Source organism: Lichenostomus cassidix, chromosome 1Aa (genome assembly GCF_008360975.1).
Source record: "Lichenostomus cassidix isolate B80296 chromosome 1Aa, HeHo_3.0, whole genome shotgun sequence".
In the NCBI taxonomy this organism is placed as follows: Eukaryota; Metazoa; Chordata; class Aves; order Passeriformes; family Meliphagidae; genus Lichenostomus; species Lichenostomus cassidix.
In genome coordinates, this window is record NC_139480.1 from 38,703,479 (window position 1) to 38,721,651 (window position 18,173).

An 18,173-nucleotide genomic window follows, 5' to 3' on the forward strand; every position below is an offset into this window, starting at 1 on the left:
TAAAGATATTTCTTCAGTGAACTAATGTTTCGAATTTTACAACCAATAATCAAGTTACAAATATGTCCTTTATAATCCAGACTTTTCCACCTGTATCATTATTATACACAAATGAGCATTAAATACAGGAGAATACATGACCAAGCAGAGAGCAAGATAATGTCATTATTTTGATTTTGCTGTTTACAATGTTCATGAAAGATGCTCACTATGGGACTGATGGGAAACTAATTTATCCACCTCAGGCAGCAGAAATACTATCTTTCTATCAAGCCTGAATGCAAAAATAAAGAAAATAACTGCTTTCTGTTATAGAGCTGCAGAAGTCTGTCAAGGTTGGCATATGCAAATTGAAATGAAACACAGAGATATTGAAATACAAAGTACTAAATTTTGGTATTGCCTTGGTAATTACAAAATTACACTTTGTTCATAACAGCATTATAACTCCTTCCTTTCAGACAATACATAACTTCTTTATATAAGCTACTCTCATGTAGTTTTCTGTTTTAATTGTTTTAATAAAGAATAGTCTAAGGATCAAAGCTTAAGCATCTTTGAATTATAGCAGGTTGTTCAGGAAATACACTGAATCAAATTGTGCTTTTGACATTTGCAGAATTTCACAACAAATCTTGTGAGCAGAACCAAGACACTGGGAATATCATAGCTTCTAGATAGTCTCAGATACTGATGTATCTAGGGCCAGACACTGGAGCATTAAGAATCTTCAGAAAGTTAGTCTGTCAAACACTAACTATGATAATCCCTAGCCCAAGTGCTCTTCTAGATGCATCCCTCTATGGCCAGTCTGATTCCATGACCAGTAGAATCCAATTTGGTCTTATTTCCTGAGAACATCAGTGAAATGCTGATAATAAAGTTACAACTTACACACATGCTTTTTGCTTCTTTCAGTACCATTTCCATTGCTGAAAGAATTAATATGTTATCTTATTGAATCAATGAACAATTAACTCAACTGCTTAATCATTACCTCAGCGTACCATGAATTCAATAGCTTAATCACTCATTGCCCTCCATCAATATGTGTTCAGGCCCTCATCTCACCATTTTTGTATTTGTTCAGTTTTGAACATGCTTTTGCTGAGATTATTTTTACACATTTAGGTTAAATACCAGTGTATGTATTTCAAATTAAAAGCCTTTAATCTGTCCCAAAACTTTGCACACTATTTAAACAAAAGAGATTCTCTGTCTCAAGGAGATTCAATGTAACATATGAAAACAATAAAATAGGTGGGAATCCAAAATGTGAAATTACCTTAAAACAGATCAAAATAAGTAACAAGAATCATATGAAGTCCTTGTCAGAAACTATTACATTTGCAAGCAATGACTGAAGTAACTCAAGAGGGAAAGAGAAGGTAGCACAAACATGGTGGCCAAAAGAGGTAACAAGGAATGATGAACCTAAGACAAGAACCAAAAACTGCTTCACATCACTTTATATTGCACATATATAAATAAATAAGTGGGGGCAAAATTGAAAAATGACATCACAAGACAATGCAGTCTCTCATGGTATATTTTGTTTTTTGTTAATTTTCAGGGATTTTCTTTAGCACTGATAACACCAAGCTGTTCTAGAACACAAACACATACTGTCTGGAATTAACAGCTTTACATTCCAAGGTCATTTAACTCTACATTGTTTATTGAAGTATCCAGGATGCAACAGGAAATTCAGTTCTACTTCCCTTTTATTTAGTAACCACTTATCTCAAAAATCTGTGAAAGAAATAATTTTAAAACCAGAATTTCTTGTATGTGGGATAATGTCTACTGTAATCACAGAGATGGATAGTAGGAATTATGCATATTGTCAAAAATATACTTAATCACTAGCACTCACTTTCATAAAGTACCACAAAATAAAATATTCAGTTTGGTATCTCAACCAAGCATCCTAATATTTGTGACTTTTTCAACTCGACATACTCAGAAAGAATACCTGACGTCAGGAACTGTGTTTAAGAGCATAGCTACAGGAGGCTGTACAGAATATTTAGATGTCAGTGTGTGAAAAAAGTAGTCATGCTGTAGAGGAACAGGCCTGGGGCATTCATGTCTCTGAATCACTGCCAGGATCAGCAGATCGTCACTGTTAGGAGGATGCCATTCTTTCTGCACAGCCCTCAACTATCATTTGACATCACTGTAAGAAGGGCAAGACAGTACAATTAAAAACAATGGATTTAAAATAAGACAAGAATGAAATGCAGTTATTGGACCTAAAGAATGCTGTACCTGGATTCTATGTTAAAAGTTTGTCATGCATTTACTGATCAACTTTTATGATCACCTTTGCTTCAGATTGCTTGTTCTGATTGTATACACAGGGTTTATTGCATATTAAAGAATCACTCTCCAACAGCATGAGTAATGAAAAAGGCAAAACTGTTAGACAATCAGGAACAGGGAGGATATTTAAATCCTAACTGTATCAGAGGCTGAGCTGAAAAAGCTATTGCCACTTTAAGTAGTGGAGTGTTTAATTTGCCCTGCAGGGCCCAAGTGCTGCAAGGACCATCTGGGGCAGGGCTGTGTATGAGGGCTTTTTATAATTGTTAAATCTTAATGTAGGATTATATAGTTTTTTGGAGCTAAGGCACTGATGATTACTTATAATGAAATGCTACTGAAAAGATGGTTGTAATTAGATTAGTTTGCAATTTAGATACAGAGTACATAATACATTCTTACCTTTAGCTAAGCACACAAGCTTATTTACCTGGATGAGGCAAAACTTGGCTTAAAACTGAGAACCTTAATAATCCTACCAATAGATTCTGCTGTTCTATCAATTGCACATGTATGATTACTATTCACATGAATCAAATTAAGCATCAGCTAGCATGAAATTACATTCAGAATAATTATTAAAAATCAGACATGTACAACATATGAAGTTTTAAAAATATATTTTGTATAATATGAGCTTGGAATTTCTGGTAATTTGAACAGAGTACTTATCTGAACTAAACAGACAGTATGGGTCCATGTAAGGAACTATGAATCTAATTAATTGTAACATGGTACTATTATTGGAAAACACAAATAATGGCAAAATATTAATGAATGTAATTTTGTGTTAGTATAGGAGAAATTACAGGCTGATTTTTTTAAGGCAGCAAACTTACTGTGATGATATTGATTTCTTATATGTTTTCTCTTACCTATACAAAATTAATGAATACATAAGCTTCTTAACATATTAGCTACTCTTACTCAAAGTTTACCTATCATTTAAAATCTTTTCAGTTTTATTGAAGTTCACTTACCTGGAAAGTATAAAACCGGGTCCCATTAGGAGGATGCACTTTAGGAGAGGCAGAGACAGTGTTCATATCCGAGAATATCATTTCTGGTCACACACAATACAATCCACAGAGAGCTACAGATGCAGAGCACAGTGCTAAGCTCGGAGACAAATCCTTTTATACATTTAGGGAGGCAACTGGACAGAATTCAGTCTGCCCCATCCGTTCAGATGTACAGTGACAGCGCTTTGAATTCCTCACTCCTGCATCTGTGAGCTAAACTGTAAGGTCATTGCTCCCTGACCTCTAGCTCAGCTAGCCCGTTGTAATATGCACGATGAATAAAAATTAGAAATGCCAAAGAAAAGAGAGCCAGAACCTACAGTACATGGAGCTTGTGCAGAATCTGGCAACGCTTTGGACCTGCCCATCTGTTCTCAGTGATAATCACCTCCCTCCACCACAGCCTTGCAAAGTGATTATGCTAAGCATCCCAGTTAACCAATAAAACACAGTTTCATTTCAAGCAAGCATGCACAGTGAAAAACAGAGGACCTCTTCTGACTAACCTGAAGTATGCCTTGTGTTCAGTTTATAGCTGCATTTGATAACAATGATAATTTTATCATTTCAGTTGCTGACAGCTATGTTAACACATACAACTTGCTTTAAATAACACAAAGGTGGCTTTTTTGTTGTTTTGACTGTCTTGTCTAGAAAAAGAAAGAAACTGAATATTGCTCTCCAAATTAGCATTTTTTAAATTTCTTAATTTTTGGTGCTACTACTGACTAGAAATAAAGAGGAGATAAATATTTGTGAGACTGTTTACAGAGCCATAGTAAGATTAAATATAATAGACATTATAAGCTTCTATTTTCTCATTCTTTTCTAATCCTTTCTTTGTCATCTTCAATCTGAATCTCTCTTGAGGAAAGGTTTACCTAACATTAGTAAGTATAAGGTTGGAATTTTATTCTGAGCCTTACTGTGCTCAGCAAAGCTACAGACCTACAGCTTAATTCATTAGCTATACACAGGATGTTTTAAAGGTTTTTTTGGGTTTTTTTTTAAGGCTGATAATACTTGTGAACACCTGCACTGAACATTCCAAAAGCATTCATCACCTGTTTTCTTCAAACACAGATCATTTGAACTACGTGAAGACTGTAAAGAAAGCAATATTCCAAGAACTTGACACCTTTTAGCAACAAAAATATAAGGGTTCAATTCACAAAAATTGAAAAGTAGGGTTTCAGAAAAGGGTAAAATTGTAAAGTGGTTGCGAAACTAACTTTGCATGTTCTGTCAAGCACTTTGTATTTTATTCACAAAGTTTAAAAGAGAGACAGAAAAACCACTTAAAAATGGTACTTTCAAAAGCAAACTTGTCAAAATTCTAAAAGCCTGGTGAGTTGCCAGGCTGCCTATGTTTTTTATTCTGTTTTATCTTAATGCTTTTAGCAATAGGAGCTAATGCAGCTTCTAAAGTAAAATGACTATGAAAGGAGTTGGGAAAGATGCAGAGATGTCTGTCTGTTTCAATGTGTATGTCAGAGTGGCGCATACTGCAATAATCATATTTTATAAGCCGAAGAGAAAAAATCCTCTCAAGTCCCAGTCATATCTAAAAACTTCTTATAATTACAATGATATGGCTTCTATAACATTTACAGAATCAAAGCAAAACTACTGTCTGGAACATTTTCTTAAAACCTAGATTTCAGATAACAGCTTATTCTCCCCTCTTTGAGGTCTCTTCCAGAAAATCTAGATACTTGTATTAGCAAAGAGGCCCCTCAACTGGTCGAATGAAAGATATCAGTTGATAATCTGACCAAAGAATCTTTTATTATAAGCTGATACTTCTTTATAATATGCCTACCAAACACATGCTATTTTTCCACAGTGCAATGAGTGAAGTTTCTTTTATGGACATTGTAAATATTTTGCCCTGAAAGATGAAAGAAGTTTACATCAGAGTATCCTCACCAAATGCATAATTTGAAGAATTCATGTGCAAAATCCTAAATACATTCCTCTAATAGACAAGTACTTTCATTACTAAATAACTGTACCCATAAGCTTGAACTTCTTTTACTTCAACTTTTGTAACTTTTAGTCCTTGTTTCTACCAGAGATACAGAAAACTCAGTTAATTTTCTCATACTGGCATGTGCTAAACCTTAAGCTAGTTCATTCCTAGTTAAACGTAACTGCTCTAGTCACAGTTGCAATAATGCCTTTCACGATCATAACACTATCACTGTATTTATATTTGGTAGTTCCCTGTTTGCTCCTCTAGGATTCTTTTAGCTGCAGCCTTCCATTGGGAGCTCTTACTGGGATCACTGCTCACCATGACTTAGCTGCCTGTTACTTGAAAAATGCTTTTCAAAATACTGTTTCTGATCTTTTATCTGCTGTTTTGGCTTTCCTGCCTAGGTGAAGAATTTTGCACTTAAAAAACCTACCACCAATGCCACCACAAAAAAACCCCCAAACAACAGCCCCCCACGCCTGCATTTAAGTTCCAATAAACACATATCCCTATCTAATCAGTGAAAGGTAAAGAGAAGGCATAGCATTGTAACTGCTATTCTAACTCTCCACCAACTTCCACCTTATGAGGAAAGGTCATGACTATGAATTTCCATCTACCTCACTGCAATACTGGCAGCATCATGCTCTTGTAGGATGCTCATGGAATCAGAATGTCATTTTGATGTAACCCTCAAAATAGATTGAAACCATTTGTTTACAGCAGTGTTTTTCTAAAAAATATGAAACCAGCCTCTTGTCAGAAAGCATTTAGAGCACAGGTAAATTCAGGAAAGCATGAACTGATGCATGGCAGAATGTGTGTTCACAATTACAGAAAGAGACACATTTCAGAAAAGCCAGCAGCCCCAAAGCTGGGATTCAGAAATCTCCTGGGAACAAGGAGTTGGAACCAGGTCTCCCATGTCCAACTGAATGCAGCAATGACTAAGGGAGGGTATCAAGCAACATGAACTGAAAGAGAGAAGAAAATGGAACTGAAGGAAACTGGAGACCCAACAGGAAAAACTGAGAAATGGACCTAAAGACTATGACCACAGCTCAGTGGTAGAAGTACTTGCAATGGATGCAATTCCCATTCAAATATTTGCTCCCATGAATCTTCCAACCAATGATTTAATTATTCCATGAGGTGAGATTTGTAGTGGAGAAAAAAAAAATCTCCTACGTGAAAATAAAAATCCTACATGTTTAAAAGTATGAGATATGGCAATGCTTCTGAAATCGCTTTAGTTCCAGTTACTTTTGAATGTATGAGTTATCAAGCTCAAACCAGTATCATATGAGCTATGATGAACTTTAAATTTTAATTAGTTACTACTCCCCAAAATTTTTTGTGTAATTATTTATTTAAGTGGGTTTTTTTCCTTATGCACAGCCTTAGATTTTTTATAGTAGGTTCAAAACCCAATATATGTTATGTAGAGATATATAGGTATTAAAAAACCCAGTAAGTTACACATCAAAATGGCATATATATGTATATAGCAGATGATTATGTAAAGCACTTTGAAAATTAAGGGACACTAATACAAAAACTTATATTTCTGACTGCAGATGCAAGATGCACTTTTTTAAATTGACGAACACAGCTTTTTAATATGCTAGTGCTTGTGACATATAGTTTATCTTCAGAATATGTAGTGTAATAGAAAGCAGATGTTTTGAGTTAAGATTTATATCACCAGCTCTTATTGAATTAGGTGAGTAATTATCCAGAAACATGGACTTTTTATCACATATTATTCTCATTTCTGTCTCTATCAGGGAAAACCATGTTAAAGAAACGTGCCTTCCTCCAGGAGCAATGTGAGTATGTGATTTTCAGGGCATTAGAGAGCTTTCACATTAAACCTCTAGACCTTATCACTTCTACTTCACAGACTCACAGAAACCCTACTAATCTTCCAGAATTGACAACACTGTACTTGAATTGATGTTTATTATCTTCTGTTGGAGACATCAAAATAGAAGGAGTATCATATGATATGTTACTCATCTGGCTTTAAATATCCTAATTTTACTTTAAACTGAAAAATGTTAATGTTTAAAGAGTTCTGGTTTCCAGCTATAAATGGCTGGAAATTATGTTAAACCTTCACCACATTTCAGACTAAAGATATTCAACTTGTATATCAAATTTTAATGAATATCCTCATGAAGTCGCACATGAACTCTTTTTGTTCTTCACCTCCAAATTAATTTACAATTCCTTTCAGCTTATTTAATGAAGTTCTACACCAAAAAATATTTCTTTTTTTTTCCCCCATCAAAAAAGAAACACAAATCTAAAATCTGACAAAGGAATATACTTTAAAGGATGTATGAAACTCACACATATCAAATTGCAGAAACTAACCATTCCCAGCTGGTAGAGCTCCCAGAAAGCTAGTTGGAGAATTAAAGACAATGAAACATAGTACAAGGAAGTTCTTCCTCTCTTTCAGGCTTCTGGTACTACCAGAAAACCCTTATAGAATTTAAAACTTGTAGAAATAGATCATCCTATCTTATTGATAAGTAAAGCCTGGTTTTCATCTCATCTCTGTAATTAAGAGCCAATTATCAACTCTTCTGTCATTGTTCTTTGTTGCTTTTATCTTGAGTATGCAAATACCAACTTGTACGGGAAAGTGTATTATAAGAACAAGTGCTGGTACCAAGGCAGTATGAACTCATAAGCCCTCTTTTAACCCTGAACATAAGGATTGATGTAACCCTTGATGACAAAAACAAGAAAAAAAATCTTCTGTTACACGTAAAAGCTATATGTCAGAAATACTAAGGGATAAAATGTGTCCCAACAGGTTTAGTCTGTATGATAGCTTCCCTTTCAAGGGTGAGAACTATGACAAAACTTTCACAGAAGTACAAATATGAATACAATTAATTTTTAAACTATCCTTGCTTTCTTGCATATACTGAAATACACTACCAAGTATTGCATTTGCTTCAAAAAAACTGAGTCAAGATCAGCTAAGCAACTTCAAACTCTTATAACCATCTTACTTTTAAATGTTTATTTATCTAGCACTAAATCTCTCTATGCTATAAGAGGTCAATAAAATTAAAACTGTTGATTCAATATCTAAGTGAGTTTATGAATACAGTTGCTTATTCAGAGTATATTTTATGTTACCTGTCAAGTATGCAGTCACTAATCAACAATTATGGAATACAACCATAATGACATAATTCCAAAAGATACCTTTTGATTGCTTGTGCAGGAGCAATTTTGCTTTCTTTTGCATTCATGACAAGTAGTTGTTGACCACAATTAGGACTCTTGTGCAGCACTACCCTACAATATTCTGGTCATCTGAGGTCTGAGAATGAATTCTCACTCGAGAGACTTAACTATTAAATCATTCTATATCTGACTCCCTTTCCACAAGGTTCAACAAAGCTAGGATGGAATATCCAAAGTACCATTCCACTTTTCTTGAAACAGTTCAGCTTCCCAGCACTGGATCTGTGTTTCCTCTATATAACTTGACCATCAGTAAATCAAGATTGTATACAGAGGCTTATTAGCTAATTGAAATGAACCTTATATAAACATTAGTTTTATCTATTTTTAAGTTATGTGTTGATGACAGTTACTGACTGACTGAATCTAAAAAGGAAATTGAATGAAAACTTAATGCTTGTATACACAGAAATGTACTGGACATTAAGCATAATGTGAGAAGGAGGAGAGTATGGCAGAACTGTGAAAATGTGAAGTGAACCAAACCAGAAAAAAAAAAAAAAGAGGGAAGATTCATCTCTGAAAGTTATATCATACCTGATTTGAAAGGATACATACTTTTCTCCACAACTCTTGGGTTTCAACTGCCAAAAGTACAGATACTAAGCTATATTTAGCACACAACCTGTGTCCTCTGTCATTCACTTTTGATGCCAGGACTACATTTCTGTTTTCTGACATGACTACAGATTTTATGAAAAAGTCTAGATGGTCCTTGGAATCAAAGACAATTTTTATGTAGAATCAAAGAAGTGACTGCCTTTATGAACATTTTTAACATTCTGGTCAAATCTAACATTAACTCTTGATAAATCAAGACCAAAACTTCCAAAATAATGTTTTCCCAGATGGTAGAAAAGAAAAAATGAAAACAGTCAGCTTGTTATTTCACCATGTGTCATATCACTTAGGTGTCACTTTGTTATTTACATCCTTTAAGTTGATTATATTGCAACTTTACAAGCAGCAGTATCATGGCACTTGTCAAAATACGAGTAGTTTCTTATCAGCAAACATAGAATCTAAATCACGTACATTACTGCAAAGGATCACAGTACATTAAGGATGAGTGAAATTATGAAAGAACATAAGATGATAATAATTTCTTATGTATCTCATTCTCAGCAGAGTGGCTTTTTCTTTCTAAGTGAACATCTTACATTATGTGCCTCATCCTGAGGATAAAAATAGGATGAGAGCTTATGAAGGAAAAACAGAAGAAGATACAAATTTGAGATAATGTGTTCAAGCACTACAACTTACTGAGAATAGATATCCTCTCTAACCTGCCTATCCTTCCTTTGAAAAATATGCTTTCTTCATAACAGTATTATTTTATTCATTTTCATTCTGACAATTGATTTTATACTGCAATTGTTCTGCAATCTTTGCATACGTTGAGATGTACCCTGTTCCACAAGTATAAAAAGTATTCAGAGAGTACACTACTAATGAAAATGAGTAACAGAATTTTATCTAGAAGATAAAGGCTGTCAGGAAAGCTTGTGTCAAGGCCATTGTCTTTGTTATTTATTTCTATTTCTGCTCCATCTGGAATCTATCTTTTGTTATAATGAGTGATGCACGTTGCTAAACTGGTCCTTTGAGTAAGAACTGACCTAAATGAATCAAAAGCTAAAATTCGTGACTGATTAGTCCCCTACTTTACATAGGAATTAGAAACATTCACTTGAGTAATGATTGTGGACATCAGAAGGCCTTTGAGATAATGACTTTGAGGCCTCCTTCAAAACGAAGTCTGTTTGTTCTCAATTAAAATTTTGTAATTTTTCCATATTGTCAGTTAATATATTTCTGAATGAAATCACACAAACTTGGAAAATAAGAATAAGCAGAATAAACTCATAATATTACATAATCATGCCTACTTTGACACTGTGAAAAATTTGAAATATTACAGATGATTTAATAAAATGCTCTTAAGTAAATTGACCATGGTAGCTTTTCTGTCCTGAAAGTAACAAAAGCAACAATTCTGAATGGGATCACAACCCTTGGAATTGGAACCTGTTGACGGACTGTTAATATTTACGGTCACACTTCGAAAAGCTATAACTAATTCAATTGTTTAATTAACGACATCTTTCATCTAATTTTCAAGGATGCTTCATCTCTGAACAGCCTCTCTTAAGCCACATCAGCCCTGCTGATGCCATTTTGAGCATTTAGGTCTCACTGTTGTACACTTAAGAGGCCAAGCACTTGGAGAGACTGAGCAAGTTTGAAAATGTCAGACCTGTTGCTCCAACTCTATTCACAAAATGTAGTTTCCTACAGACAATGCAAAATTCCCTTTTATAGCTAGATAAAGCTATAAAACCTTTTATTGCTGTTTTTTTTCTTCTTTAAGTACATGCCACAAATCAGTAATAACATATTGGCTTGAAAAGACCTCAAGACTTGGCTATGGTGCACATCTCTTCATTGTCTTACATACAGCCTTATGAGTGGTCATGGTAGAAAGCAGAAACACTCATTTCTAAAAATGTATCCTATCTGTGCTTGTCCTTAACCTCTTGATGCCATTTTCCCTTCTAAAAGTGCAGTGGCAGTTTGTGTACTGATACTGTCTAAAATCATCTTTCCAGCAGAGAAAAGATATGGGATTATAAAACAAAACAGCCAATACCACCCTGAGGGGAAATGGCTGTTCTGGATCTTGACTCAGCAGACTTTCATTTCCCCTTACAAACTATAATAAAAATATAGAATGATCCGATCCAGCAACTGCATAGCTATATTGAGCTAAATTAATGCAAACGTTGCATTTTTCTGTGAAGGAAATCATTATATAAAAATGCAACTGAAAGATACTTTCCCAGTGCTAGAAAATGTGAATTTCATTGAACTAGATATTTCTTATTTTTTATTTTTTATTTAATTCACAATTCAGATTGGGCAATCACAGAATATGCTGTACTGATTAATGCTGAATTAATGTTGATTTTCAATTACCCTTATTTATCTTCCTGAAAATTCTAAAGAAAAAGTCAAAACACAACAGCACAAAACCCCATTTTTCCAATCTTTGTACTGAATGGTTTCGAAACTTGCTGAACCCCAAAAACAGACTTTCTAAATCTTAATCTTCACAATAGCCGCCTTTTTGCTTTAGTAAACATGCTTTGAAAAAAAAAATTAGAATAGGATATTAAGTACAACACTATTTCTAGGACGTAGGAAAAGTGTTTTCTATTTCCTTTCTGCAGTCAGGATGACTTCAATATTCATCATGCAAGTGACTAAGCAGCATTATTCACGATTTATCTTGTTATGCATCTAAAAAGTGCCATAAACTTATAAGCAGTGTAACATATATGCTCTTAACATTCTTATGGCTAAACTGTATCTCAGGGTAGAAAACTGAGATGAAGATGGACTGATAATCAACAAATGCGTGTACCAATATTAAATGAAGATAGAACTGTTATTATTAAATATCACAGGCTAAAAACCTACACTTGGTCAGGAAAAATAGCTGCTTGACAAAAGCATAAAAATGCAGTGAAACCTAAATTAAACACTGTGATACTGACAGAGTACTGTTTGCATCAAACAAAACCTCATCACTTCTACATGGTAGCAGATGACTATTGCCTGGTGTTCTGCACTCATAACTCATTTTGCGAATGTTGAAAGCTTAGTGGTAAGACTATAAAGATGCTAGATCAAAAGAAGAAAATTATTCATGGACAGAGAGTCTCAGGTGGAATGATAGCAGATGTAAAGCTGAGAATTATGTGGCTGCTATTGAGCAAGGATACATTGAAATCTCCTTGTCAAAGGAAGGTAGCTTTTGCATTTCTTTCTTCCATGGAAGCAATGGCAGAAATGAACCTTGGCATCTTCTGGTGGGCTTTATTTGCAGCGTGTCAGTGTCTCTTGTGTGTTACCACAGTCTCCCTTTACAGTCAATAAAGACGGGCGCTTTCAAGGGGCACTGTTTCTGACCTATTTTAGATGTCTATTTTAGTTTGAGATGAATCACACCACAGAGGTGGGAGGCAGTAAAGACAGAAATGCCTACGCTCTAGATATCTGAAGTTAGGTGCAGTGAATCCTACCCTGGGAGCCTGAACTGAATGTTAAACAAGTTATCAAAACATGACCAGAAGATATTATAATCAATGACAAAAAACCCACCACTGATTAAGTACACCTGAGGGAAAACTACTATCAGAAATAATTATTTCTATAACTACGTGAAACAAAACCAAAACCACACAAACCCTGGAAATGAATTTTCCTACTATCCTGAAACAAATTATGTGAAAGCAACATCCACAGCAGGAAATTCACTGTCACATCCAGATTACGTCTGCTGCTATAATCACATGCAAGATTAACATCCCAGACTAAGATATAAAAGACTAAGGAGCACAGCAAAATTAATTGCAAAATTATTCATGTTTTATGAAAGGATATAGTGTGACACAAATAAATTAAATCAAGTCTACAAGGTTAAGTAACATAGCAACCTCAGGCAAGGCAGTTCCTAATGCTTAGTACTATATCTGTGCTTATTTCACAATCACTGCAGCATGAATACATTTCTTATGTACATTAAATAGATATGATAGACGTTTATTACAATTAAAAGCTCAGAATTTTGTTTAGAACTTCACAGAATTTAATATATTTTATGCAATTTCATGTAGCAGCTTTAAATTTTGATCAGTGTCAAGTAGCGGTAATGTTAATTAGTATGTTCTTAAAGTGGTAGAGAAAATCTTAAAAAATCTTTAAAAATCTGCGGAGCACTATATATCCATATTGAACTTAAAATGTATACAACATATATGCACCTGTGGGAAATCAAATAGTAAAATCATAGTATTTGTCATTTGTAGAAGATTTTCCTAACTAGTCCATGAAGAAAAATTTTCTTTTGAAAAAAAAATATGTACCAAAAAAAAAAAGAAGTAACTACAGGTTTAACCTGCATTATCCATATAAAGGTTTAGACCTTTACTGAGTCTGATTTAGGATATATTCTCAGCAATACCTTATGGGAAAGATAACCATAGAAAAAATTATACATAATCTTTCCTCTTCACCCACTGTCCTCTCTTCTCTAAAGAAAATAAATCTATATATTTGGTGTAGCTCCTCTATAGAAGTTACATTTTACCTAAATATGTCCTGGTTTCTTTCATTTTGAACTAAACAGTGCCAATCCTGACAGAGTCTCTTCACTTAAAAATGCCTTCTTATCCTTGATCATTTTCACTGCCTCTACATCTCCAGATAGTAGCTTACAATGATGGAATGTATCTTGTTCCCTCCCTGCACAACCAGATGGAAATCAAAAGGAAACATTTTATCTTACTCCTACTCCCGTCCATTTACCAAGACTCCAAACCTTCCAGTTGGCGCATGGAAAATGGCCCTGAAATTGCAGTTGAGTGTGGCTTCCTAAGATTGAACATTGCACCTCAGAATAACCAGGTGGCATACGAACCAATTTAGACCAGCACAAATACAGTTCTAACTCAAAGTTTTCCAACACTGACCAAGAAAGATATTTTATTAAATGGGAGAATGGTTTTCAATATTTGCACAGTCTATTTAACTGAAAAGATTAAGATGACCATGGGCGTGGTTTGACAGACAAGCAAGATAGAACAGTTGGGAAAATAAACTGCAGATGAGTCAACAATTTAAATAAAACTTGTGATTTTTATTTTTAAAAAATTTCTAATGACTCATTCACAATTATCTCCCCAAGATTTTCCATTATATACACTTCGCCTCATAATGTCTGAACAGATGAACTTGGTTTATGTGCAAATTAAGATATTTTATTGCTTCATATGTCTTTGAACTGTTCACATATTAAATTAACCAGTGAACTTTTAATTTGCTTTACAAGAACCTCCAAAAATTCTTCTTAATTTCTGAAATTTTATTTTTGCAATTAATGCATCATAGAGGTAATATAGTAAAAAGTTACTAGAGAACAAAATGTTCACTTTGGAACACTGAATGCTATAGTTAAATTAAAACTGACTTGTTTGATCAAGTTGCAGGGTTAAAAAATATCCCTTTTCATGAGGGCTAAAAATAAGCTTTTATATTATCAGAAACTTAAATCACACACAAATCTCTTTCCTGGATACCCTTTCAAATATCTCTTTTTCAGTTCAGTTGTTTTTTGCTTCACTTTAGACAAAGATCATCCTCCCAAGCAATCCCATCCCAAACATTACTGTGTTTCGCCGTTACTTCCCATTTCTAGAGTTGCTATTAATGGATCAAGAAAGAGGCAGGCATAATGTGGCGAAGCTAAAACAGAAGAGGTAACAGAGCTGGCATGGAGGCTGTGACATCATGAGAGGGAAACGGAAAGCTATATTTATAGGAGTAAACTAAATGTGCTTGGGAAAGTTACCAATAGTTGTGGCCAACTGGCACAGTAGAGTACACAAATATGTTAGTCAACACTGAAGTGTCCAAAGAGCCTGCATGCAAACTGCTTATTGGGAATGGTCCCTGCGACAGTCCTATTCCCATACCATAATTAGTAATTGCCTGGAAAAAGTATAAATTACTGGGAATGAAAAGTGTGCCAGAATGTGGGCCAAGAGATTACTACTACAGATGATTGTGTTTGACCATCCAGGAATATTTCCCACTACTATTTGATTTACTTGCATATAAACATGCTAAGCCTTTCCAGAAGGTTTAAAATTATGGAACACAGTAAAAGATTTTATGCATTTCCAGTCTTGCTTTTTAAAATAATTTGGCATTTAGGGAAATTACAGATAAAATATAAATAATCAATATTATCCAACTATTTCTAAAACCTCAATCAACATAAATCATACTGGGTGCAGTGTCATAGTTCCATTTTTGGCTGAAGAATGCAACATTAAAATTGGGGAGAGAATGCAGATTAGTACCACAGATAATGGATAGTTTTCATTAATTTCACTCATTTATCCTGAGCTGTTGATGTTGAAGGCCACTGCCTCTTGTCCTGTTGCTGGTTGCCTGGGAGAAGAGGCCAACCCCCGCCTGGCTACGGCCTCCTTTCAGGGAGTTGGAGAGAGGGATAATGTCACTCCTGAGCCTCCTGTTCTCCAGGCTAAACCACCCCAGCTCCATCAGCCACTCCTCATAAGTCTGGTGCTCCAGACCCTTCACCAGCTCTGTTGTCATTCTCTCAACACACTCAGCACCTCAATGTCTTTTTTTTAGTAAGGGGCCCAAAACGAAACACAGAACTCATGGTGCAGCCTCTCCAGTGCTGGGTACAGAGCGATAATCACTTCCCTAGTCCTGCTGGCCACACTATTGCTGATCCAGGCCAGGATGCCACTGGCCTTCTTGGCTACCTGGGCACAGCTGGCTCCTGTTCAGGTGCTGTCACCAGCACCCCCAGATACTTCTCCCCTGGGCCATTTCCCAGCCACTCTGCCCCAAGCCTGCAGTGCTCCCTGGGGCTGTTGTGACCCAATGGCAGGACCCTGCACTTGGCTTTGTTGAAACTCATGCAACTGGCCTTGACCCATTGATACAGCCTGTCCAGGTTTTCCTTTTATTCTATTCTAAGCATTAAATCTGTGTGGTGTGGCTGTGTTCCTTATCTTATGGAAATAGAAAGCAGTAGTTGCACAGCACCTTTTGGTTGGCGTGTTTTCTCGATTTGTCAGGGAAGATAATAATGAAAAGTTTAATGTATTGTAAGACTTTTTCACATTTCCTTAAATGCACCATAATGACCTACTCTGTATGATGACACTCTTTGTGACCTGACACCTTTTCTCCTGACAGGATTTTAAAAATATTTTTGATATTCTAATATTGCTCTTTAAATAAGAAGGTACTGAATTGCTTAGAATTTGGCCTTACAAATAACTTAATCTTGCTGACACCTATACAGAAAAAATCTATATTTCTCTATATTGCAATTGCATCCTAGTGATTCAGTCTCTTTTCTTCTGTGCAACTTGAGATGAGGCTGGTTTTTACTTTTTACTATATATCAGTAATTCAGACTGACATTGGCAAATTGTGGCCAAAATTATTAATTATTAATCCAGCATGATATTACATGACAAAAGAAATTTTGTCATTCTTACTGGGAATTCTTGACAACTGCAAACTTCAGGTGGTCTTAAGTGTTGAGAATGGAGACTGTGTGTCAAGACCACCTCTTGATTGTCTGTTAATATTTACAATTATGTGACTTGATCAAAACCACACAACTACTCTATAGCAGAGGCAGTGTGGCATGCTTTAGAGAAGCATTCAACTGCTACAGACAGAATGCAGGATTTTTCTCATTCTGCTCTTTTGCCACACACCTGAACAGTTGCAATCAGGGGCACAGCAGAGTTCAGAAGACATCTACTCTCAGGAAGTGCTCCTGATGTAATCACCAAAATACAGATCATATTCCATCTTGCGGACAGAAGTACTGTATAAAACTGTAGGTGCCTCTACTTGTAAAAACTGAGGTTCTATAAACTTGATCTCTTTTTTTCAGTCTGTTTGTTTCACAATTTCACCCTTCAGCAACATGCAGCTACGAGCAGCTGACTCTGGAGAAACAATTTTTAATTAAAACCTGTTTCTCCCCCTTTTAGTTTCAGTTAATGATTGCCAGGAGGTGTTGCTAACCACAGGCCTTGTTCAATACATTCTGAGCATACTCACATCCTGTCACCTTCCACAGAAAAAATGGGTGCTCAACATCTATGGTAAGTAGGAGGGCATAGTTATTTCTCTGGAAGCTGAGCTGTGCTAAGTGAAAAGTCTCCACTGGTAAGTCCTTACTTTCTAATTAGTTCTTCATTAAAAGAAATTACTTCCACTAGAGAATACAATTGCCCTGAATCCGGAAGTACTAAGTCTGTCCTAAGTCTGTCAGTTATGAAAGTAAAAAACTTTTGACAGTATGTTCATGATTTAACAGTTTTCAGTGCTTTCTAAATCAAGTCTTAAAGCTGTAGTATTTATGCTTTCATGTTCATTTACTTCATGATTGGCTAGGGATTTATTACCTAAGTTTTGGCTAGGACTATGTGGCTAAATTCAGAGCACTGAATGTTTTTGCTCATTCATTCCTTTAAGAATGAATGAGCAAAAATATATGAGACTTCCTTTAAGAAAGGAGAGATTAAGTACAACACCTATGAAATGCTGCTGTCAAAACGACACCAGACCTTTTCTATCAGAACAGTTACTTTCAACGTAAATGCTTTTGTTCTATGGATTTGGTGGGCTATACAATGAAAGTGTTTTGGTTTAGGCATTGATAAACATAGGGTTTATCTTGTTTACTGGGTTGTTTCTTTTATTTGCTTCTTTGGGAATTTGGCAAGCTAGTCTTACAGAAACTACTAACAAAATGTTGCTTTCATTGAAATGCAGTTGGCTCAGATCTTTTGATGTTTTGTTGTGAAAATGGCAGAACACAGGAGTCATGTCTAAGGCTATTCAGATAGGTTACTATCCACAGAAAATTCCAAAATGGTACAGCTCTGTGCAGCCCTTCTTGCTCTACTGATTGTGATACATCAGCCCTGGTAACATACACAGAGAAAAGA

General features: G+C 35.3%; 1 protein-coding gene across 14 annotated transcripts in view; it reads right to left on the bottom strand.

Moving 5' to 3' along the window:
• The window catches only part of PPFIA2 (PPFI scaffold protein A2), a 289,083-nt gene that overhangs the window by 187,607 nt on the left and 83,303 nt on the right, over positions 1-18,173 (bottom strand). For 2 of the 14 annotated variants that reach the window (XM_085045841.1, XM_085045832.1), the window contains exon 1: positions 3,306-3,741. The exons of 8 other annotated variants lie outside the window; for them this stretch is intronic. In XM_085045841.1, the coding sequence (XP_084901967.1) occupies positions 3,306-3,386 (81 nt within the window). In that variant the 5' untranslated portion in view covers positions 3,387-3,741. Of the gene's footprint in view, positions 1-3,305; positions 3,742-18,173 lie in introns of those variants that run through there. 4 more of the 14 variants (XM_085045871.1, XM_085045823.1, XM_085045881.1 and 1 more) reach the window with 2 other exon arrangements.